Genomic DNA, 26,179 nt, shown 5'->3' on the forward strand with positions numbered 1-26,179 from the left:
TGCTTAGCTAGAAATGCTGGACTCTTGAGGAAGAAGAGTTCAAGAAGAAGAGTTCCAGTTCTACATACTAACGGAACTAGGCAAGGGGGTGGTTTTGGTGCTGATACAAATTATCTGGGTTTACTCAAATAAGGATTAAATTTGCCCTCCCTAGAAGCATTTGAGAATGGATTTTAAAAAGATGCCACAAGAACCATACTGGTCTCAGTGGCGGTACAGAACTGGGCTGTGGTTGTGGTGCCAGCAGAGATCTACTTGTAAATTCTCTGTGGATTTTCAGTCGTTCATAATCTAAGCTTGAATTGTACTGATCTTTGGAAACCCAAAGCCTTTAAATTGGGACATGAAGATTAATTTCAAAACCAAGGTACTAGCATTTTCCTAATTGAGGGAGAAAACATTTAAAAAGAACTAAATTTTCAGACCTCTAGAAATAGATATTTTTAATAGTTTAATGACCTCTAAGTCATCATTTTAGAATTTAAATGAAAAAATAATAGGACTATGTTGTATAAACACACCACTGGTTCTTATTGAAATGTGATATATTGCAGCAGCCCTTTTCTAAAAGTGAAAAGTGCATTTTTGTCTCTCAACAAAACGTCAAACATTCATTACATTAGGAATGATTTTCAGTAAGTTCATGTGCTTTAAAAAACCATTTGTCTAAAAAAATTAGAAAAAATCTGTTTAAAAATATATTATCTAAACTGTATTACATAGAATATATTTGATTTAGAATAATGCATTAACATGATTACCAAATCAAAACAAAATTTCCTAATATCCATCCATTCATAGTCTAGCCCTAGGGAAGCACTGAACAGCCAGTACAAACCTCAGTCTAAACACTAGAAGTCCTATATTAAACTAATTGACAGCCTGCTTAGGTCCCTGTGTGAAGTGTATTTTGAAACAGTCTTCCTTTACACAAAATTCTAAAAATTATACATTTGCTTTCCAAGTTCACAGCAAACACAAAGTATGAAATGAACAAACAGAAGAGGGTTCCTACTGGCAAGGTTAAAAGTGGTCACAGAATGTAGTGAGAGTTGGTGAACATGAAAGATCTCCAGAGTACGAATAAGCGTAGACTCGAGCCCATCTACCTGAGCTTAACCTACACTCTGCCATTTATGAATCAAGTAATCTTGGGTAAGTTACTTAATAACTCTGTGCCTCAGTTTCCTCAGTAAAACAGAAATAGTAACTTCACAGGATGTTACAAGGAAAAAAGAAAGCACATAATATGCAGAGAACAGTGTTCTGGCACATAGTAATCTCTCAATAGAGGTTAACTATTATCATAAATGAAATGAGATGAAAAAGAAAACCATAAAAATATTCAAAAAGTGCTATGAACTTGAGTTTAATACAGAAGCAAACAAACATACACTTAAATTGGAGAGCTACAGAGAATAATGACAAATTTTCATTGTGGTAACTTTATGAATTATCAGTATACTTTAAGATGGCACAGGTGTGAAGAGACTTTCTTTAGTAATTAAGTTTTTGTAATTCAAGAGGTATTTTCCAAAAATCTTAGAGACTTTTTTTAACAATTCATTCCTAAGAGTTAAGAGGTCTTAGCAGATCTTTTTTATTGTTGCTAATGTGGGGGCATCCATAGTATAATACTTGGTAATTTTACTACATAGTCTCAAATAATTGTGAACATTCTGAGGTCAAATAAGCAGCTATTAGGCTCTTAAAAATCTGGGGAACTTTCTCTTTTCTTTATCTTGGTACTTTAGAAAGCTTGAACACACACTGGTACCTTAAGTGTAATCACTATCTAAAATCTTATTATTTGATTATGACTTCCCCTGGCCTTAAAGTTGTATGTTATAAATTGACTTCTTCGAAGGTCCTGATTTTTATTTACTTTTCCATTTTATTTTATGTGGTATTATATCTATATAATTATTCATGGAATTAGGTGGGCTTTAAAAAATTTTTTAGGTATTTTCATGGAATTTCTAAAAAACAGAATAACGTAGATTTCAAAAAGAACAGAGCAAAATTTTATTAAACATGAAATGATGTTTTGAGCCTTAGGTTAATACAACAGCAAAACTTAAATATTAGTACCAGTATCTTATTATGTAAAACCTGTCATATTAAATCAAACAATAGACTTTTCTTCTTACCATTTCTGTGTGTAAGCATTTCTCTCATTTCCTCATGGTCACATGGATGAGTAAAATCAAACACACTGTGTCCAGTTAGTTCAAACTGTAAACACATTAAAAAAATTAGATCTATATCATAAAATCATAAAAACATACAGAAGGGCTCTTAATATGTGGGTATTTTACCTGAGTCAATCCCATGTATTTATTCACATTATCAGAAATGTAAATCATGTCACCATCATCTGTGAGAACCATAACAAAACCATCTAGGGCTTTCAAATAAAAGCAATTCATCTGTGCCTTCATTTCATCTTCAATATCCAAATCACCTAAAAAAGGCACAAGAAAAGAAGAATAATTAACTTAAAAGTTATACTTAAATGATAATATTTAGATATTTTTATAAATATCTGATACTTTATTTGAAAATTACAATTAGATTTGCCAGCTGTTTTAATGATTATTTAAAGTAGCACAGCAAGCAAACCACTGAAAAGAGAAAGAAAGGCCATGTTATTAAAAGGAAGACAAGTAGGAAGTTGGGGCAAGAGAAGAGGGGGGAAAGGCCAATATCTTAAAAATTCCTTATTGAAGTTTTAAAGCAGGTAATAAAAATCACATTAAAGAAGGACTGAGTATGACCATCTTCTAATTATTTCTAATTTCTAATTTTTAGGCCTATTACACTTTTGTAAAACAACTCACCAGCATCCAGAAGTTTCCTTACACGCAAATAGCTGATGGTAAGCCTCATAACAGAAGCCTTATCAAGATGCGAGCTCACATTATGGGGAAGTGGCAACTGATGAGCAAGCTCATAAAAAACTTCGGACTCTTTACTTCTCCGAGATCTAGCTGCATCTCTAGACTTTTCTTTTCTACGTTCAGAACTTATCCTATTTAACAAAAGAGGAGGAGGAAGAGAGAAAAAGAAAAAATTTATATGTTAGTTTGCCTTTGCTTGGATAGCACTATATATTTTTCTGCTTTTCATGGAATAATTTAAAGATGCCATGTAAATCAAATTATACAGAGATTTGTCTATTACATGAATGCATAAGTAAGAATGTAAAATACAGCTACAAAAATTTTTGGATTACTGAAGACATAAGGAACTCTCACAAGAAGTCCAAGATGAAGCTTTAAACCTTTCTGAAACAGGTATTTCCTCCCTGGAATATCAAATTGGAGAGGATGTTTTTGTTTTAACCAAAATCTTAAAAGTAGCCCGCGTATCTAAGGCTATACCCTCACAGCCATTCAGAAGTAGTCTCAACATAAAAAAAAAAAAAATCACCATTAAGTCTAGAGAAACTAAAGCTGTACATATTAACTTGAAAACAGGAAGTTGTTAAGCAGGCAGACTATAGACTGCAGCTAAAACTGATTTTTGACTCAAGTTTCTTTTGACTCCAACATTTTCCCATCCTCTACCCTACCACATGAGCAATACTGACTTTAAGTTATAGATACTTATATTAGCCGCTATAATAAGTTACCATTTTCAGGTTGCTTCTTCCCTTAGCACCCCTTAATCTATTACTGGCACAAAAGGTACCAAATAAAGGCAGGAGTAATAGAAGAAGAAAAGATGTGGCACAACAGTAAGAATTGAAAGAAACAGGTTAATAAAGATTAATAAAGGTGTCAAAACAATGACACATCTTTAGGGAACTCTCCCAAGAATAAAGTCAGTCAGAAAGATTTTCCTAAGTCACACCAAGCAGAGACATCTTCCTCTGCTTAACTGTAGCAACATCTATTCCTCCTGACCCAGCTGGAGGTAAACAAGGCTAAACCTGGTTCTGTCCTTATCTTTCTCTTTAATAGCTATTTTTTTATTAAAACCTACTATGTGTCAAATGCTACCCTGTACCAGGTAACTAGTTTTCTCATAAATTGCAAATAGGTTAAATATTATCCCTTTTTACAGAGGAGGTTATATAGTGTTAAAAACAGCCATTATGTAGCGGACGGGATTCGAACACAGGTGTTTTTTTTACTCCTAAGTCTTTGCTCTTCCACAGTTGTTTTAAGGAAGAATGCTGTTTCTACCTCAAATACTCGGCTGCTGTCCTATGACCCTCAACCTAATTCTGTTAAGTCAATTATTTATTAAATGTTGAAAAAACGCATTACCATTTATTGAGCATTTAGCAAGCAGTATGGTAAGGACTTTGCCAGCATTATTTCACTTAATCCTCCTTATATCCTATGAATAAAGCATAATTATATCTACCTCACATCTCTCCTCCCTTCAAATCACCTGCAAAACTGCAAGGTTCAATCATAGAAGCAATATTCTCAAAAACAACAAGTAAAGAAAACCAGGCAGGGTTCTCAGCACATGCTCCTACTATGTTGTATAACAAGTGAATAACAGTTGTATTATATACTAATGATAATGTAGTTTTAGCACTTAAGTTTGCGTGCTTTATCTGACTTTTATAACTTAATAAGGAATGTGAATATTTTGTTTTAGTAACTGAACTTTGATACAAATTATTCAATTTAAGCACCTAAATCAATTTAACTTGAGTATCTTGAGATTTAAGGTGAACTATTAAAATTACTACTTATAACTAGTGATCTATGTAAATCAGGATTTTCTTAATTTTGTATAATTTTTAAAAACCCATGAAAATAAATTAGACTGAGACTATCATGAAAATGCAACAATGTCAACAGTCTGCAACTTCATTTTTTATCTGCTTAGAACTGCCTCATTGTTCTCATTAACTTTAAGTGAATGTTTTAAATTTGAACTTAGAAACAAATGTACAATAATAAAAGTTTTCAAAATCTATTTTATACATATACCAGAGTTCCCAAGTATGGGGGTAGAGATCCAGTCTGTCCCTCCCCCACCATTGGCTCTAGCACGTAACTTTCCTCACTTCTTTCCCCTCTGAATTGGCAGGTGAGAGGAAGGGATGGTAGTGGGAATCAGATTCCTATCTAGTTCAAGTAAAACCACCAAAAAAAGTGTGATGACCAATGATCTCATGATAAACCTGAATATAAGTTTAAATGTCACAATTAGTCCAGGTGATCAGAATTTGACTAATCAGGAACTTTCATCAGACTTACTCACCTTCTTCTCTTAATTACTCAACCAAATTTAAGCGACCAACAAATGACTACCCAAATGAAACACTTGGTAAAAAATTTAAATCCTTTTATTACCTGCTTTATGCTTTTAAAGGGTATCTGATTTAGCTAACCATGGTGATTATCTCCATACCTTTAGAAATACTTGTATTGTCCACCACTTTGAAGATAATAATTGTCAAAGATGTGGCAACTAAATTTATAAGACAAATCCATAAGAAATGTGAGCTTGGATAAAATATTTAAAGCATAATATACTTAAGCAGGGAAGACTAGGAGAAGAAGAATTTGAGGATGAGCCAGAATTCTGGAAGAGAAATAAGCCGCAATAAAATAGGTAATATAGTACTTCCAAGAGTTGACAAACCTAAATTAGATTAGAAAATCAGTGTGTCTTCTATTATATAATCTATCTAGACATAAAGCAATCAGGTGACCTATAAAAAAGATTTAATATAGAAATTTATCTGATGTTCTTCACATATGACTATGGGATCTCTTAAAACATTGCTTAGCTAAAAGCTGTAACTTCCAAAGTTCTTATGAGTTTCAGCATCTGAACTGCCTAGCTTCTTGTCTACTCAGAGGAAGGCTCTTTTTATCAGTCATACCCCACAGAATTACAGTATTAATTTCTGGTAGACCACGTCATGTAGGTCCCAGAGAGATGAATCCTGTACTATTTATTTACTTACTACTTAGATTGCACAGTAAAAGTTTTGTAGACCAGAAGAAAACAGGCAGATTTTCTGCATATAAATAAGGCCACTGTATTTCTCTAAATTATCAATTCCATCTTTTGTTGTTTTTATTAAGTACAGATCCAGTGAAGTTCTGCACTGACAAGTCTACATCAAGTGCTATTTCACATCTGCTAATCATAGTAGAAATCAGTTAAGGGTACAATAAAAATTCTGTCTTTTGAACAGTTTACCCATTTCTATGACTATTCTGGGACTACTGTTTGAGTAAAGCAGCAAAATAGCTTAACCTTTGTGGTACTGTAGTCTTCACACACTTATTATTTTATTATTATTTAACATACAGTACTAGACAAGAAGCTAACAATTGTATCTTAAAATTATTTTGTATAGGAAATATATTTGGGAAAATACTCTAGATCCACTGTCACAAAGCTTCTTGTATACAAAGTTAAATAGCAATAGCCATTTTACAGAGAATGCTTAGTATTCTTTAGATTAACAAGAACACAAAATTGCAGATATTTTAATTCATCTGTGTTGTCTAATTACAGGAGAAAAGCCTGTTAGCATTCCTGATTGTAAATATATGTGACTTTGAGAACTGATTGTTAGGGGTGCCTGGGTGGCTCAGTTGGTTAGGTGTCTGACTCTTGATTTCAGCTCAGGTCATGATCTCGGGGTCATAGGGTTGTGGGATCGAGCCCTGTGTCTGCTTCCATTCTGAGGGCTTGTCCCTTTCCCTTTGCTCTTCCCCTGCTAGCATGCTCTCTTTCTCAAATAAATAAAAAAATACTTAACCAAAAAAGAAAAAAAAAAAAAACAACTGAAGTTAGAGCCAGACATTCAAAGTGTTAACAGGTAATCCATCCTATTTCTAATAAAGTTAATGTATACATTTTTTTTTAAATCTCTCAACTCTATTATTTGCTTCTTTAAAAACTCTTTCTGGCCTTGAAGTTACAAGTTGTTGTTTTCCACTCTTTGTTAGTATTTCTACATAGGATAGACCTTCTGAAGTTAAATTCCATGATCTAAAGGATGTGGCATTTAAATTTACCTTTCCAAAAAGGTCTGTACCCATTTTTGTCTCTGCTAATTGATGAATGTGTTTATCTATTTTCCCACACTCTCTGCAGCAATATATATTATGGATTTTCTTTATCTTTTTAATTTTTGTCAAGCTGATAGGTGAAAACGGTACATCTCACTGTTTTAACTGCCCTGCACTTCTTAAAAGTTTCAGGCCAGAGGAAATTTCCATGTTCTTCAGTTGGCATTTTAAATCCAAACTCCAAGGTACTTACTACATACACAGTGCTATTCTAAACATTTCTCATCAATTAACTTACTTTTTATTATTATCACCATGTTACAGATAAGGAACCTGGTTAAATAACTTATCCAAGTTTACGGAGTTAAATAAACGGTAGAGCCTATATTCAAACTCAAGCAATTTAGCTCTAGAAACTATGCTGTTAACAGTATATTACATTGCCTCTCAGAAACATTCTAATTACTAAGTACACTTACATCCAGGCATTATAAAGTTCAGAATTTGTCTACTTCACATCTCCAAAGACATAAAGAGAGGTGTAGAGGTTGGCTTTGGAATTTAGGACTTGTAAGCCATTCAGAGGGACTCATGGCCAGGCTCTTTCCTGGAATCTAATTCAAAAGCACCTATGATGGCGATGCTCTGGGCTCCATTGTCCACCAGTTCTTCAAAGCAAAACAACCTTCAATGGATACTGCCAACCACTAAGGGAAGAGAATCAGAGGCTAGTAATTCAATCTACCTCAATACTCCCACCAGACTTTAATTTGTACAGAGGAGCTATTCAAACATCTCAGCTCACTATCGTTGGTGTTTTATTTGCTCAACATCTGGATCCCCAAAGTAAAACCAATCTGCATACTCACTTCAGACCTAGCTAGGCATAAGCCAATTGCCAAGATACCTAATCACACAAAGTACCATAAGAGAAAAGATGAAGAGAATTTTCCCCTTCTAACATTTATTGAGCACTTAGTATGTGTCAGGCATTGTTTTAAACACTTTCATGTATTAGCTCACTTAACTATAATTCTTTATAGAGAACAAAACACAAGATGGGAAGTGGCCTTCCTGAACCTCAGAATAACCTCCTTCATTTAAGAAATATTCATTAAGGGGCACCTGGGTGGCTCAGTCATTAGGCATCTACCTTCGGCTCAGGTCGTGATCCCAGAGTGCTGGGATTGAGCCCCACGTCGGGCTCCCTGCTCGCCAGGGAGCCTGCTTCTTCCTCTCCCACTCCCCCTGCTTGTGTTCCTGCTCTTGCTATCTCTCTCTGTGTCAAATAAATAAATAAATTTAAAAAAAGAAATATTCATTAAATAAATATTTATTGAGCACCTGGCACGCACTGTGCCAGTTACAAGGAATGTAGTGATACACAGAACAGCCCTCATGGAGCTTAGACAGCTTCCCACTTAGTCTACTGTAGAAAGAGTTACCTAATGCCATATTTTCAAATGCTGGTCTAGGTGCATCATAACTATTTACGGACATTCAACATTTCAAACTTCTGGGCTCTGTCTTCATAAATCTGATTCAGTAGATCCGAAGCAGGGCCCAAAATTCTGGGTTTTAAAAAACTCCCAATATGCATATGATATACAGTGAGACTTGGGAACCACTGATTCAACTACTTCACTATTACTCTGCTTTAATTTTGCCCTCAAATTACTACCACAATCATCATTCCAAAATAAGAAATCAGATATTATGCCCTGCTTAAAATCCAATCAAAGGTACACATAACAAAATCTATTTTCTAAGGAAACCGTTCCCTGTCCATCTCTTCATCCTCATTATTTCCTATATTCTTTGGCCACACGGCAGTTACTCAAAAGCATAATACTTCATTCTTTCTGGCTCAGTCTCCCTCTGCCCAAGGTACCGTTCTCAATAAGTGGCTTGCTATATTTATGTGAGAAACTTTCAGCATTCAACTCCAGCATTACTTTGTTTCTCTTTTGTCTTCCAAAACTGTTCCTCTCCTCTAGATCTCACCATTCTGGTTATTTTGCTAGATACACATGACCCCTGAACGACACAGATTTGAAATGTGCGGGTCCACTTATACATAGTATTTTTTTACAAATACAATACAGTACTGTAAATGTTATTTTCTCTTTAGATTTTCTTAATACCATTTTCTTTTCTCTTTATTGTAAGAATACAGTATATAAAACATATACAAAATATGTGTTATTAGTTACTGGTAAGGCTTCCAGTCAAAAGTAGGCTATTAGTAGTTAAGTTTTTTGGGGAAGGCTATTTGTAGTTACATTTTGGGAGAGATAAAACTTATACATGGATTTTTGACTGTGAAAGGAGTTAGCGCCCCTAACTACCCACACTGTTCAAGGGTCAACTGTATTTATCTTCCTCTAAAATCCTTAAAGCTTCTTGGAGGCGGGAAACTACCTCATTCATCTCTGTATTTTTTTTTTTTTAATTTTTAAAGAGTATTTTATTTATTCATTTGAGAGAAAGAGTTAGTGAGCACTAGTGGGGGAGAAGGGCAGAGGGAGAGAGAGAAGCAGGCTCGAAGCCAGGTCCCCACAATCATGACCTGAGCCGAAGGCAGACGCTTAACTGACTGAGCCACCCAGGCGCCCTTCATCTCTGTATTCTTAGAGATGTGCGTAAGTTCTACTTGGCTTTAGTATTTGGCCCTAATCTTCTATTTGACCTTGACTTAAGCCCATGGAAGGCTGACTGCCCCTTCAACATTTTTTTAGGATCCCTGAATTTGTGCTTCATCAGTGCTCCTGTGACACTACAGACTGTGATAATTGAACAGCATAATAATATCAGTACTATAAACAATGCATACTGTTTAGATTTACTGTGATTACCTGGATATGCACTTTCAAATGTAAGTAAGCATTTAGTAAGCAATTAGTAAGCATACTAGATGTAAGTTAGAAAAAAGCTACTGATTAAAAAAAAAAAAAAAAATCACCAAGCACTACAACAGTGAATGGCACCAATACTATCACCAAGGAGAGCAGATGATTTTGCCAGAGAAGAGATCTGGAGGCACAGGGAGAAAGCAGAGAAACTAGAATACCAATTTACTGAAAAGAGGTGAAAGGTTTAAGATTATTTTCCCTTATCACTCTGATCTATACTCTAATGTCTTTTACTGTTTTGTCCTAAGCTAATGTGGACAGGAAAATGCATGAGTTGTAGTTAATGCTGTTAACCAATTAAATCAATACCTTTATAATTACGTCTTCCTAGCCCAGCTGGAAACAGAAGACTTGACTGTTTTCTACAGTCTTTTTCAAGAAAGTGTTGTAATTTTCATCCTAAGACATGGAAGTTTTCATTAGGTTGATTTCTAATCCTATTGGCTTTTTTCCGAGGTGGGGTGGGGGAGTTACCCTCAGACAAATATATTTATTATTTAGAGTATTCTTATGGTTAATAGTATTTGTTGTTATATTTTCCACCTGGTAATTGCTGCAAAACCGGGACAGTTCAAACAGGTAATGTTTAATAAAAAAATGTGTCCCTACTTAATGGAAAAAAACAGCAAAAATTTGACATTTCAAATAAATATAAATTACATTTTCAGGATAGCTAGCTATTCTTTGTAATTATTTTCTCCAGGAAAATGTCTTCTAAGTTCTAATCAATAAACTTAAAAATGAACCTTTAGGATATTCATGTTAGAGAATGTCATTCATTTATTCAACAAGTATTTCTTAGTCATCTCCAATGAGCCACTCTTCTCAGCATAGGGCAATAAACAAAACAGACCATGTTACTATTCCCATGGAACTTATATTCTAGGACAAATATATCTTTATGTTTCTTGTCTTTATTCGATAGTAGTTACTAGGGTCAACCCCTAACTCACAAAACATTAGCCCTAGGAATAATCGCTCCATAAAATCAAATAACAAAACTTTAAGAGACAAGGCAAAATCTACGAAAATTAATCTGTGCTTATAGAAGATGTTACAACATAGCATTATGTGAAAAGAGGTTATACAACAAAATTTGAGTATGAATCCATTTTTGTGTGTAATACATGTGTACCTATGTAAATCTGTATATAGATACACATATACATATGGATATGTAACTTATAAGTGCATAAACAATATACAGTTAGCAAAGTTTACAAATATTAATAGCAGTTTCAAGATAGCAGGATCACAGAATATTTTATATTTTAAGAAAAATCCATCAGTGAACTGACACTATTAATGCACCTGCATTTGTCAGAAAAATCCAAAAGTAGTAGTCATCTTACTTTTTAACTTGTTTTACAGAAAGATTAACTAGAAATGAGTTAAATGTTTTCTTCATTTTCGGAATGAAGTTGAAACAATATTTCTTTCCAGAAAGCGGAAAGTAGAGACTGAGTAAGCAGTATAATTCAGTATTTTAAGTTTCTCATTCTAATTATTGGCTTTTGAAAATTTAGCATTTCATAATTAATTTGAAATTCCAAAATCAAGTGAAGTGGTTTCTAAAGAAAAATATTCAGAATATATGTACTTATTTTATTTTTGAAAGCAACTTAAATTTCTTGGTTTAGGTATTTATTATCTTATTAGCTTGTCAACATCTTGTAAATATCCACAATTGGAATAATAGAGAAAAGATGGATTATTCCCCTTCCAATAACCTCATGAAAATGTTTAAATACTCAGTTTTCTAGTGCTGCAGTAAAATAAGCAAGGAAGAAAGAATCACTGTTTTAAATTCAGGGTACATTCTGAAAATAAAATCTATATTACATCTGAGGTAGCATTAATGTGAAAATGTTCTATTTATACATTAAATAAATTTATTAATTAGCTAACAGATTTACATTTGTTGACAATATTGTGTATTAAAATTCTGTCTGTAAAAAGAATATGCTTTTGTTTTTCGATTACTCCTAACTAGTGATTTAAATAAACTCTCTCCTGGTTCAGAATTGGTATTGAGCCTGTCAAAAAAAATCTTTGATCTCCTAATATATATAAAGTAGTGGATAAATAATACCAAAAATGTATATGTGAGGCTGTTACTCTAAGATGGAGGTTCTCTAATTTTAGCTTGTATCACAGTCACCTGGAGCGATTCTGCAAACACAGATTACTGGGCCTCACCCAGAGTTTCTGATTTAGGAGGGCTGGATGGGGCCTGAGAAACTCCATGTCTAACAAGTTAGCAGGTAAGTACCAATGATGCCGGTCCGGAGAACACTTTGAGCCCCTATACTCTATGAAAATACTTCATGTGTCTTTCAAAAATACCCAGAGGTGTAAAAGATTGTTCAACACCTAAAACTGGTTAAATACTTTCTCTCAAAAAATCTGCCCAAATGCTTTACATATCATATCCAACCTCTTAGACATTACCAATGCCACATACTTAGGAACTCAAAAACTACAAAATACACTAAGGACTTTGACTAGATTAGTCATGGGTTGACCTGTGGTATACATCACAATCACCAGTGGAACTTTTTTCCTAGATATCTGTGCCTAAATCCCAACCCTGGAAACTCAAATTGTAGACTTGGCATGTCTCTTTAAAAAACAACCTCCCCGCCAAAAAAATAAATAAATAAAATAAAATAAAATAATAAAAAACAATCTCCCAGATGATTCTGATTAGCACTCTAAGCTATTCAAGGTTTGTGCTTCACCTATGGGTGCTTGTAAACTTTACAAATTCCTACACTTGACCTTAGCCAAAAGGCCGAGAAATGCTAAGTTTACAAATTCCTCAGTCTCATCCCCAAATTACCAAATCAGAATCTCTGGGCGTGGGTACCTGGAAATCCTTATATTAACTAAACACCCAGGTGATTCTTAAGCCACAAAAGTTTGAGATCTCTTATAACAGAGATTATACAGGTTAGCCAGCAAATTCTGAAAAATAAGAAAAATTTATTTTTAGCTGCAACTACATACACATACTATGACAACTATGTTTGTCAGGCAGAATACCGCACTGAGTGGGTTGGGTGATACTATAGAACAACTGCTGGGAATAAGAAGCTAGAGGTACAACTCAATGACAAGCAAGTAATAAAGTCTGTGCTTAATAAAACAGAAAAGCATAATTAGGATTCAAACATGACCAAATGAAAAATGTAGTAACTGTAGAATGATTTTTTCAAGTCTTGGAAACAATTTTTAAAAATCACCTTTAAATCTCTTTATGAATGCTACAAACATAAAAGGGGTTGAGAATAACTGTCCACGAATAACAGCTGTGTGTTAGTGGCTTTACCCATATCACCTATTCTATCACTCTTCTCCCTTTGCCCTCTCAGCTTGCAAATGCTTTTGTTTTCCTTATTATATGCTTTTCCATAGTAATAGAACTGAAACTGGAACTTAAAGGTCAGTGACACTACATGAGTGTGTGGATGTGTGTATTCAGAAGGACATGTCCTTAGTTATTTGCTTAAATACAACAGAAGATATGTAAGTTATAGTAAGTAGTTATACAAAAGAAAAAATTCACATGTATTAGAATAAAGGTATACACACAGAAATCACATGCTGAAGATTTTTCCTATTTAGTTCTAAACCCTGACCATAATGAAGATTCTGGAAACAATGACAAATGAGAAGCTCTCCTAAGCAAATGTCTTGGTACTTCACCTACACTAATCCATCCTATCCAGTGTTAGCCAATAAATTCTCCCAACTAACCCTCTGATCCCTATTTCCTTGTATATAAAAAGGGAATGAGTAACACTATTAGTGGCAAGAGAATGAAGCCCCCATATTTAATACAGCCTATGCCTTTCCCCAAATCAGATGCTCAATAATAATATTTAAATCAAAAGATTAAAGAAATTTGGGGATGTTTTTATTTAGGAATAGAAATAACTACCTTCATGTATTTGAAAAGGATGTCGTATGGAAGGCAAATTAGGTGATTTATTCAACTGCAGAGAGTAATACATGAGAGTTAAAAGATGGCAAGGGTTTTGCTCAGTAGAGTTAAAGTAGTGTTGAAGGTAAACAAAGAATTTTTAAACTGTGTTCTCATTCTGATGGCAATGTAAGGAAAAAAAAAAGCATATTCTGGATCATCTAAATGATCTCTACATAGGTCTATATTCTTGCTACAAGCCTTCTGTGTTTGAGGTTACATTTGTTTATGATCAAATTAGTACCCAATTATCACTAAAAGGAACAGTTACATTTTTTTAATGTGCACAATCAAAATGACGTTAGTGGGCATATCTCAAAGGTTCACAGGGATTACTTTGCTCCAAAAGAGATCTAAACATTAGTGAGTGTTAAGAAATATGAGAACAAAAAACTTTCTAACATATCAAGCTGCCAAAAATGAATAGACTATTTTGTGAGAGTGCTTCTGTGTGTGTCTAAGAAAATTCTCAAAGCAGAATGACTAACTTAGAAAACACAATTTAGAAGATGCTACCGTGGTAACTGATATTAATAACAAAACTTAAATCCTAAAGTCTGTATTGTTCAAGAATCTCAAACTTGAAATTACTAAAAAAAATGAAAGATGTAATACATAATGAATGTTATCAATTAACACCAAAAACTACTCAACTGTGGCCTAAGTCATCACAATTCAATGCTCTGCTTGACAAATTAGATGCACAAATATCTGCTGAATAAATGAATATATAATAATCTGTTACAGGCCATAGTGGTTAGGTGCTAGAGTAATGGTCTTGGGTTGAAACCAAATTTCTGAACCATTGAAATAAATCAACTTGTTCACGTTACCCAAGAAAAATACCCCTTCCTCCTTTCACGGTGAAGGCTTTGCTTACTGGTTTGACATATAACCCATTTAAATATTTTAGCTATGTTATCTGCAAAGGCAAGGAAATTCCAACTCTCCTCTGCAAACAGGTTAAAAGACATTTAATGAATTCCTGACACCAAAAGAGCATGGAAAAGTAGGCTTTCTTAATTTGCCATCTCCAACAACCAAATAAAGAGCCTTCAGAATTTTTCTCCTTTACCATTATCACTATGGAAAATGATATTTTAAAATAGCATGTCTATACAAAAAAAACCAAGTATCTTCATTTAATCTGCAAAGGCCAGACATTCATCGAAAAAAAAAAAAAAACCAATGTAGAGGAAAAGCATCACTAATATTCTACCACTATTATATAGGGTCACTGATGGTGTGGCCCAAAGGACATCATCCTTTGTCAGATTGTCCCAAAGAAGGCTACAGTGATTCTCAATAATATGAAACTTCAAGACAGTGAAACTCTTCTGAAAAACCTTATTATTATAAAAACGAATCTAATGATAGTTTCTAGTTTAAGTCCTTACTTTGTGCCAAGAACTATTCTGAGTGTTTCATATGGGTTAATATCTCTTTTATCCTCACAACAATCCTGTAAGGTAAATATTCTTATCATCCTAATTTATAGATGAGGAAACTGAGACCTAGAGAGGTAAAGCAACTTGTACAAGATCACATAGCTAGTAAGTGGCAAAGCAAGCAGCCAACCTTTAGAGCCTAAATTCTTAGCCATTATTCACTACTATCCCTTTCTTAAGGAAAGGAAATGAAATGAAAACGCTGAATCCATAAAAGAGACTCTAAGCTTTCTAAAAGGCACTGCAAGAATAGCTGCAGAACAGTTATGATTGGTAAAAAAACTGCAGTATATGAATTTAGATGATTTTCAACAAAAACCTATAGCTCATTCATTACAATACCAGCAATGATCAAGAGTCCTAGATAAGGAGATAATTAATAATCTACATCAAGACAATCAAATACTTTACAATAAGACATCTGACTCATGTAATCAGGAAACCCCACTGACATAGTTAAAAATGAATAGTCCAAGCAAGGCAAATTGGCATTCATCCAGGAGACTGATATATGGATACTAGAAAGGAGAGGGAGTTTCTTTTCATTTTTTTAATACAAACTGTATGAATGCAGGCATGGGAATGTTACATGCCATCTTTCATACCATACAGATACCCTGTCAGTGGCAGGATGAGGCCAACATACAAGTAGAACAAAGGCATATAAACCAAGTCATATTCAAGAGAAAGTCAGGAATTACACTATGAGAACACCACTTAAGACTCTGGATTTAACTGTTCTTCCAACCAAAACTAGATTGTGTAAGCCTTGTGTAACTGCCTTTCCCCCTTAAACTAGCTTGAGTTGTGTTTCGTCACTGCAATAAAAAATCCCAATACATTTACAACTCCAAGTATTTCATATTAGAAACTTTAAGGATGACCAAGTACAAGAAAGTGGCACTCTCCAACACTGCCGGAGAGTATAAACTGGTCCAAACTTTCTGGAAGTTTAGAGCAGACTTAAGAAACATCTGCTAAAGATAAAACAAGGTAAAGATACTTTCCATACATTTATCTAGCTTATTTTCAGCAGCCATACACATATGCCTCTTTCAGTAAACTTTTTTTACTCAGTGCTCTAAATATATAAAATTGGCAGGCACTAACTTTTCACATACCTTAAAATAGGGCACTGGTTACTTTCAAGGCCAAGTACATGTGACATAGCTGTATTTATTAACAAAATATTTTTCTAGCTTGGTTCTAATAGACACTATAAATATTTCTGAAATGATAAAAAAATAAAGTTCAAGATTCAAGAAAGTTCTAAAGTAGCACAAGGCATTTCCAAGCGTAAGAAAAATTCCTATGAAAAAGAGGACCTAGAAGAGGAAAATAATGACTTCCATAAAACCTTTTAAAAACCTTAAAATCTTTCTTTGCTTTTCTCTTTGTTCATTCATTTTTTGTTTCATTTGTTTATTCAACTACTTATTAAGAACTCATTGTGTGTGAGCATTCTCTTTCACATTGTAAGTTTCAAATTCAGTCTATTTGTGATCTTGCCCATTGAAATATGTTGCAATTTTTTAACTGAAAAAAGGGGAGGGGATCACTTTAGAGAAATCTGGTTAGCATCTTAATTTGTAAGATCTGTAAGAACAGAAATACATCCCAACTCCTAAAGACTTAAAACTTTCTGCCTTTAAACCTTATGTTTATTTTTGGGCACCTGGGTAGCTCAGTTGGTTAAGCGACTGCCTTCGGCTCAGGTCATGATCCTGGAGACCCAGGATCGAGTCCCACATCGGGCTCCCTGCTCAGCAGGGAGTCTGCTTCTCCCTCTGACCCTCCCCCCTCTCGTGCTCTCTCTCTTTCTCTCAAGTAAATAAATAAAGACTTAAAAAAAACAAAACAAAAAACCTTATGTTTATTTTTTACCATACTATTTTTCAAGTGAAAAAACAGATTCTCACTATTAGGAAAAAAGAAGCATCACAGGGAATGGTCACTAATGAGTGAAAATTGCAATACTAAGTAGCAGACACTTAATTTCCCTAAATATATTGTGACTTTCAAAACAAGCAGGTGAAGAATCACAGTTAAATTATGTTCCATCACGGGCGCCTGGGTGGCTCAGTTGGTTAAGCGACTGCCTTCGGCTCAGGTCATGATCCTGGAGTCCCGGGATCCAGTCCCGCATCGGGCTCCCTGCTCAGCGGGGAGTCTGCTTCTCCCTCTGACCCTCCTCCCTCTCATGCTCTCTGTCTCTCATTCTCTCTCTCTCTCAAATAAATAAATAAAATCTTTAAAAAAAAAAAAATTATGTTCCATCACTAGAATTTTGTCCCATTTGCAAGACAAGAAATTTTGAAAATCACACTTTGAAATCATCTCTATGTTTAATATTATAACCAAATGAAATTTCAAAATGAAGAAACACTCATAAATGACAGTTGAGGTCACAGAACAACTAAAAGGTAACATGTTGGAGACCATTTTCTTATGAAAATAAGTCATTTCCATTATTTTTAAAAATCTTTTAAAATAAGTTACCAAGTAAGTGGGACTTTATCAACAACAAAACAGTTATAGACCATTTTAATTAAGGATTTTTCTGAAAACATACTGGCAAATCAAATCTTTCTAAGTCCCTAGAAAAACTTAATTCTCATTTTAGAGGAGCTTCACTTCTGATAAAGCTTCCCTGGCAACTGTTCTCTGTTGTTAACTTTAAGTTGGTTATTACACACAAACAAACCCTTAAAAACACAACCTCCTCAACATGTCCATTATCATAAAAACAGAAAATAACAAATGTTGGGGAGGATATGGAGTAATAGGAACCCCTGTGCACTATTGGTGGAAATGTAAAATGGTGCAGCCACTATGTAAAACAGTATGGCAGTTCCTCAAAAAAAATCAAAAATAGAATTACCATATGATCCAGCAACATACTTCTGGGGATATATCCAAAAGAACTGAAAACAAGATCTTAAAGAGATATTTGCATACCCATGTTCATAGCAGCAGTATTCAAAATAGCCAACAGGTGGAAGCAACCTAAGTGTCCACCGAAAGATGAATGAACAAAATGTGGTATTTATTAGCCTTTTTTAAAAAGAAGGAAATTTTCACACATGCCTACAACACGGGTGAATCTTGAGGACATTATGCTAAGTGAAATAAACCAGTCACAAAAAGACAAAAACTGCATGATTCCACGTATATAAGGTATTTAGCAGTCAAATTCAGAAACAGAGAGTAGAATGATGGTTGTCAGGAACTAGAAGGGGGAAACTGGGAGACTTGTTTAATGGTTATAGTTTCATTTTTACAAGGTAAAAAAAATTCTGGTTACACAATGTGAATATACTTAACACTCTTGAACTGTACACCTAGAAATGTTTAAGATAGGAATTTTTACATTAGATGGGTTTTTGTTTTTAACCACAATTTAAAAAAAACCCCTCACAATCACTTCAAAAGCTATGGAAAAGCAAGTCATGAGGAAATCACTTAAATTTTCTTCTTATAAAATTTAGATTTTATGTTTTACATTTTTCTGAAAGGGTCATGTCTGGCAAATAATACGGGTTTGATAGTTTTTATTGCAAAAAACACGAATTTTATTTCTTTTTAAAGATTTTTTTTTTTTATTTGAGAGAGAGAGAATGAAAGACAGCATGAGAGGGGGGAGGGTCAGAGGGAGAAGCAGACTCCCTGCCGAGCAGGGAGCCCGATGCGGACTCGATCCTGGGACTCCAGGATCATGACCTGAGCCGAAGGCAGTCGCTTAACCAACTGAGCTACCCAGGTGCCCAAAAACATGAATTTTAATATAAAACTCACTACACATACAAAATAGTTAATTCTCTTTTTTTAAAAATTTTATTTCTTCTAGAGAGAGAGAGTGAGTACAGGGGGAGGGGCGGAGGGAGAGGGAGAGAATCTCAAGCAGACTCCCCACCAGTGGAGAGGTGATGGGCTGGATCTCAGGACCCTGAGTTCATGACCTGAGCAGAAATCAAGAGTCAGATGCTTAACCAACTGAGCCACCCAGGCACCCCCCAAATAGTTAATTCTTGATGCTTGAAGAAATAGAGAGGAATAAAATTATTTTTAAAATTCCAAGATCTAGTTATTTCAAAAATTCTTGCCAAACTTTTACCAAAAATACTGAGCAACATGACTGACTTATCTTAGCTTCAGAATTTTTTTCAAGCTCTGTAGTTAAGCAGAAAACATACATAACACATACACTACAAGTAGCAGAAGGCTGGTGAAAATCCACCAGCTGGATAATTAGTTCCATCATTAAAAAAAAAGAAACAAGATTTAAAAAAGAGAATGTTCTTATGAATTAAAATTAATTTCTTAATAGAAAACGAATCCAACAACACATTTATATTATTTTCTCCTACTTTAGAAACCCTTATGTTAACAATCTTAGAAACAAGTAACAATCTTAGTAAGAAAATCGCATTTCGGAAATAATTAAATATTAAATTTTATTTTATATTTATTATATATATGCATATATATTATAATAAGATAAATTATATTTTAAGAGGACAAATCTATGAACAAACAGTAATCTAACCAAATCTTTAACATCCACATATGGTAACAGTTTTTTTTCACCACCAAACATAATCAACTGTTATGAGTTCTTCAGAAAACATCAGTAGAGACTAATCTCTCTCAGCCTCTTACACACTATTCTTAACATACAATAATAGAATATAACCACTATGTCTTAACTTTGAACCCACACAAAGATAATGGAAATCACCAGGTAGAAAGATTGGACATTCCCCAAACTGCACAAAATGCTTTGTAGTGGACCACAGGAATGAACTACCACAGTACAAGTCAAAGAATGCACGGAACATAGATTTCATACAAATCAAGCCTCAAAAATCAGACTAACATACAGTGTGAAGCCTTGCCTTGAGGCAGAAGCCAATAGTCTTAACTGGAAAAATTCAAAAGCAAGGTTTTTCTATCATGTAGGTTCACATACTTTACTGGGAGTATTTTATTAACTCGTCATGTTTAGCAAAGGTAAGTATTTATAAAACTGTCTACTCTAAATTGTGGTGTCAAGACAAAAAATGTTTTAAGTTACCGCCACTCCTAAGACTGCAGTGCGTTGCACATACCTTGCTGAAATGAACTTTAAGAGTAGTGTACGTCTTTATGACTCTAGTCTCTGAAATCCAGAGTAAATTCAAGTTTCAAGCGGCCTATTTGGGGAGGAAACAGGGGCGTAAGAAATTGTGAAGAAGGGGGCCTAGAGTACACAGAGAACAGATGCTCAAGAAGAATTGATGCTAGATGCCAACATAACCCAGGGATGTACTGTTTTAGCTGGAAAAGAACCGCCCCCCTTAAATCTGAATCCAATGTTAGTTTTTTCATTTTTAGGAGATTTAGAAAAGATGCATGAAGGTGGGGAGAAGAACTAACACAAGAAATATTTGGAAACACCTGCAAAAAAAAGGGTTTTTAAGTGCTATGGAAGTTCAAACTAGAACTTGAATAGGTAACGACTATTTTCAATTACAGTGTTACCAAGATTCCTAAACCAGACAGACAGTGAACATTACCTCACTTAATCCTCACAATAACCTCTGAGGTGGTTGCTATTATTATCATCATTTCAAAAGGAAGAAATAGGCTCAGAAGCATTCAGTAACTTGCCCAAGCTCACAAAGCTAACAAGTGAAAAAACTGGACTGTTAGTTTTAACTAAGAGGTGTCTGGGTCCAGATCATATGCTACCAGGCATGTTCTTCTTCAAAAAAGAAGAAAATCAAAGTAAAATTATAACAAGAAAAAAGCTTACTAATAAATGAGAGAGCTTCTTGACTTTTAATGACCAAAAGTTAAAGAAGTTAAGAAATGTCCATTCTCAGAAATTTTACTTTAATGATCCAATAACTGGTTTTGGATACTGAAGGAGTCTGGCCTGAAACCTGAAAGAGAACCATGAACCTCTTAACCTTCCCTTGAAATCTAAAAATCGATATTAATGTGCTATTAAGTCCAGCCCCTACCTACTGCTAAGGAATCAACATGAAATTCCCTGTTAAACCCATTATAACCATACCCATCCTCTGTTCTGATTTCTTCCAATGCTTCAGTTTTTTATTTTCCTAGACCTCCTTTAAAGAAGACAAATTTGTCCCCCCAGCCTGGGCCCTAGAGCACATTTAAAATGGAAGAACTGTAAGGAGAAAATACCTTGCCCTGTAATCTCTCAATTACCTCTTCAAAAAGTTTTAAAATTATTAGTTAGAAAATGATTTTAAAAATCTTTAAAAAATAGCATCTAAAAGTTGTTGTGTAGCCACTTATTAACTTATTTAACTTTTCAGTTACAAGAATCTCTATATTAAGAAATATGACTCAATCTGATCCAAGTTTGCTGAATTTTCAAATGAGAATATTTTGAAAATAACAGATGGGACTGAGCAACATCTAAGAACTAGTTTAGAATTGGGAGTGATGCACAGTAACTAATTAATTCATTTATATTAAAGCTGCTTGTGATATCCCAACTGATGAACTGCAAAGGAAAAATGAGTACAATATTGCATATAAAAAGGGATTGGTGCATAACTTGATGCACATTATTAAGTATGATTCAACATATAATAAGGACTGAAAATTGGCACTACACGGAGGTAATCTGCTTTACGTTTATAATCTAGCAGCCTCATCATTTCATCAAAAGCACTGTAATCACTTCTGCAAAATTAATTGCAATTAATTCCTGTCAACTCTTGGAATTAAAAGTCTAGACCTGTTTACTCACTTTTTGAATTTTATAAGAGCTTTCTCTGGTGTACACAAACTGAGAATTTATCATTCCACTAAATAAGGATCAAAATGGTATCTACAAAACAGCAACAACACAAGTTTATCTTCTGCTGATACTGATTAGGGAAGTTAATCTCTTCCAGAAGAGTGGAAGGACTTTAAGGAGTAAAGCCAGTCTACTAACCACAACTATTATAAATCTCCAATTCCTTAAAATGATTTCCACAAAGGTTAAAATACCAAAAGTGTACCAAATTGTGCGTGTGTGTGTGTGTGTGTGTGTGTGTGTGTGTGTGGAATCACTCTTAATCCCACTGGTTCCACTTACAATTCTTAATCCCATAATGTACTACCTAGACTCAAACTTTAAAGTGTTTTAAAAACTTGCATTAAGTTCTAACAAAATGATTATTTACGTCGGATATATCTAGAAGGTTTTCCTTTAATATACTTCACTTTCATGAAAATAAGTGTTCTAAAAACGTTGATGCTACATTTCATTTGCTGCGATCATTTTTTTTTCAATTTCATTAATATTGTTCGCCTAAATTCAGCCAACCGCTACATTTTCAGTAAGATACTTTTAAGAATGAATGAGGCACATATTAATTTATAACGTCTGGGCTCTCTTGACAGCTGATACAAACACAAGTATCCAATTCTGATGCTCTCTTTAAAATGTTACGATTTCTCCAAATTCCCGTTACTCTCTCAGTCTAGACAAGTTTTTCAAGGCAATTAAAACAAAACAAAACAAAACAAAACCTGCACGTGCAAACTAAAGTTAGCATCTTCAGGCCACCGCGACAAATCCCTAATGCACAAAGGCAAAGACCCCTGCCGCGGCTAGACAACCGAACGGCCAGATCGCATCCGACCACGCGAGACCCTCGGTCGGAAACCCAGGGCCCCGAGCCCACTGGGAAGCCAGGACCAGTGTGCAGGGTCCGCCCCGGGGCCGAGTTTTCAATGCAACCGGAGAGAATGGGGGCGGGAAGGAGCGGAAGCTCGGGTGCATACGGCGGCGACTAAGCTGCGGCTCGTTTCTCTTGCCGGGGTTTTCGGGCTAGGGGAAGTCCACCCGGATGGGGGTAGAGAGCAAGCCGGGTTTTCAAGGCGGGCAGGAGGGTGGTGCGAGGCCCAGGCGGCAGGGAGGGAGGGCTAACAGGGCTCAGCCCCCAGCCCCTGAAAGCACTTTCGATGCGTCTCCCACCCCCCACGACAAGATGGCGACGTGGGCAGCGGGGGAGCACGGCCGGCGAGGCTGGGGGAGAGGGGAGGGGAGAAGAGGCAGAAACAAAAAGGCGCCCCCCCCACCCCGGAACGCTGAGGCCGGCCCGCCAGCCCGTGGTGGCGGGCGAGCGGGGGCACCGGCGGAGAACGCGGCCGGCGGAGGAAATGGGCTTACTTTTTCTTGTCGTTCGCGCCGCCGGCGCCCTCCATGGCGAATCGGTTTCCGCGAAGCCTTTACGGCCGGCCGCCCCCAGGCTCGTTCCGGCCTAAGCGTTGGCTCCCTCCACACGCGAGGAGAGAAGGGGAGGCACGTCCAGAGGTGGGAGGTGCAAGGCGGGAAACCCCTCGTAAAACACAAGCAGGAAGGGCAGGCGGCAATCGCAAGGGTCCAGGTCCAGCTCCGAAGAGCCTCCCCTTGGGCTGCTTGTCAAGGCCCGGCCCGACGCACTGGCCGAAGCAGCGACGAGGCCGATCCTCGCGTCCCCTCAGACCAGGCGGCTCTGTGCACTGAGGAGCTGAGGCAGCGGCAGGGGGCGGGCAAGGGCGGAGGCGCGCTCGGCGGCGCGCAGGGGATGGAGGGAGGAGAGTGTCGGGGGCGCGCCCGCCCGCGGAGCCCAGCTCGCGCTCACGCAAGCCCGCCTCACCTGAGGGGAGGCGGGTTCCCTGAGAGCCAATGGCGAGCGACGCAGGCGGCCAGTCCCACCCCAGCCCACGTCTGTCTCAGCCAATCAGGAGGCGGTCAGCTGAGGCACAGCTGGGACGCGCTACCGCGCTCACGTGCTCGTCTGTGTGCAGCTGCGGAGGAAAGAGAAAGGAGCTGGGGTGCGGCCAACCTGGGTCTGGGGACGCTCTGCCTTCTCCTAGGGAAAGCAGCGGCTGGCTTTGGGAGGCGCTGCTGAGAAGGGATTTCGGTTTTTGGGTCTCAAGCCTGCATCACATTTCCTCCTCCCGGTGCAGCGAGTCTCCTGCTCTCTTTCTCTGCTATGGCTGTGTTGTGCAGGGTTGCCGCCAGCTCCGCTGAGCTCGTTTAACAAAGCGGACTTTTCGCGTCGCGGCAGAAAACCTTTTCGACCCTTTGCTTAGATGTGTTACAGTGGGTTTTTCTTGCCGGGTTATCCCAACCACGGGCCATGTCACTAACCGCACTCTTTAGCATGGAACACAAGGGTACTCTCCTTGTTCACTAAGTTTTTCTGTGATGAAGTTTGATTACTGAATAAATGCAAATAAAAATATAAAGCAAACAAACCCCTAATGCTGTAAACTTCTCAAGGGAAGTAGTTAAGGTAGCAGGGAAATCTTAAAATCTGAAATTATCTTAGCATTTACAAATAGGTGTAAGTGGCTTTAATAAAAGCATAAACCAGAAATTCAGGGAAAGAGGAGGAAAATGGCTTTAAGTGGACTTTCATTTTACTTTCTCGTTGTTTGTAAGAGAGCCAAAAATAATCTTAGACTGGGGAAAAAAAAAGGAAGAAGACCCTTAGTTTGAGACTGATCACCTTTAATTCACTGTGTAGACTGAAAAGAGGAAGGATTCTCCAAACCCACCACCCAGGCTTGGGACAGGAGGGGATTGCTGAACCGGAGTAACTCGATATGGTGGCGGCCGGTATCGTCTGTTTGCTAACCTGACTTTGCAATGTGCTGTATAAAACATCATTTTTTGACTTTGAAAGTATTATTTCAAGGCTGTCAGTCTTTTAAACGAAAAAAGAATGTATTTTGAGTTCAACAAAGAATCATTGACATTATATTTCCACTGGATACTGGATTATTTTACTTCTCACATTTGCCTTATTAGTTATATTGTTACAATCCAGCTTTGAGTTGTATGTTATTGTGGATATCTGTAGTGGATTCAGTTATATTGATGCGTAAAAACAAAGGTCTACATAACATAGCACTAAACAACTGATTCACAAAGCACCTCATTTTAACTGGTCAGTAGTCCCATGAAAATATAAAGATTGATCTTAACGTTAGTTGTGTTTTTGTTTTTTTTTTTAGATTTACGTTGCTGAATGATATGTTTTCTTTAAAAATACCATTGGAAATGCCTGAAAAGAGGAAAGGACCAAAAATATTTACTCATGTTTTGTTTTTTAATTGTGAAAACGATGACTCCGTAAAATACAAACCTTTTAAGTTAACATTCTGAAAACTCAATGTTAAACATAGTTTTGCCAGTCAGGAATGAGTTTGAATACAGACTCTGACACTAACAAGTTATTTAATCTTAGTGCCTCAGTTTATTCATTTATGTCTATGTCACAGAACTATGGCATAATTCAGCGAGATAATACATTGTAAAGCACTTAGAACAATTCCTGGCACATAGTAAGCAGTCAATAAATGTTAGCATTAGTATTGTTGGTGGGTTTTTTTTCCATTCTTCTTCTTACTATTACCCCCAAATTTGTGCCTCTGCTAGTAATAATTACTTGGGCTTCTGCCATAGTTCAGCTAGTTTTAACTATCCAAGAATGTCTATTATGTTAATATAAGTCCATATATATTCTCTATTTTCAACTTTGGAACTGCCCACGGGATTCCCATTCTTGTATGTAAACATAATGGCAGAGACCTTCAATCAGTTCCTTTCTCGTTATACTTGTAAGAAATTCTCTTTAGCCAGTAATTATAGCCAAAGTGTATAATGTTTGTTACATCAAAAAAAAGAGCATTTTTAAAAAAAGATTTTATTTATTTGCCAGAGAAAGAGAGAACAAGAGAGAGAGCACAAGCAGGGGGAGCGGCAGGCAGAGGGAGAAGCAGGCTCCCTGCTCAGCGGGGAGTCCAATGCGGGGCTCCATCCCAGGACCCTGG

At 36.3% G+C, this 26,179-nt stretch overlaps 1 protein-coding gene across 2 annotated transcripts in view; it reads right to left on the reverse strand.

Moving 5' to 3' along the window:
• The window catches only part of HIF1A (hypoxia inducible factor 1 subunit alpha), a 42,456-nt gene extending 18,543 nt beyond the window's left edge, over positions 1-23,913 (reverse strand). The window contains exons 1-4 of one of the 2 annotated variants that reach the window (XM_021701545.2): positions 23,526-23,913; positions 2,841-3,031; positions 2,319-2,464; positions 2,151-2,235 (exon numbers count right to left, since the gene is read on the reverse strand). In XM_021701545.2, the coding sequence (XP_021557220.1) occupies positions 2,151-2,235; positions 2,319-2,464; positions 2,841-3,031; positions 23,526-23,560 (457 nt within the window). In that variant the 5' untranslated portion in view covers positions 23,561-23,913. The remainder of the gene's footprint in view (positions 1-2,150; positions 2,236-2,318; positions 2,465-2,840; positions 3,032-23,525) is intronic. The other variant, XM_044918433.1, reaches the window with a different exon arrangement.
• Positions 23,914-26,179: the final 2,266 nt, after the last annotated feature.

The sequence above is a fragment of the Neomonachus schauinslandi genome, chromosome 9, assembly GCF_002201575.2.
Source record: "Neomonachus schauinslandi chromosome 9, ASM220157v2, whole genome shotgun sequence".
Taxonomy (NCBI): domain Eukaryota; kingdom Metazoa; phylum Chordata; class Mammalia; order Carnivora; family Phocidae; genus Neomonachus; species Neomonachus schauinslandi.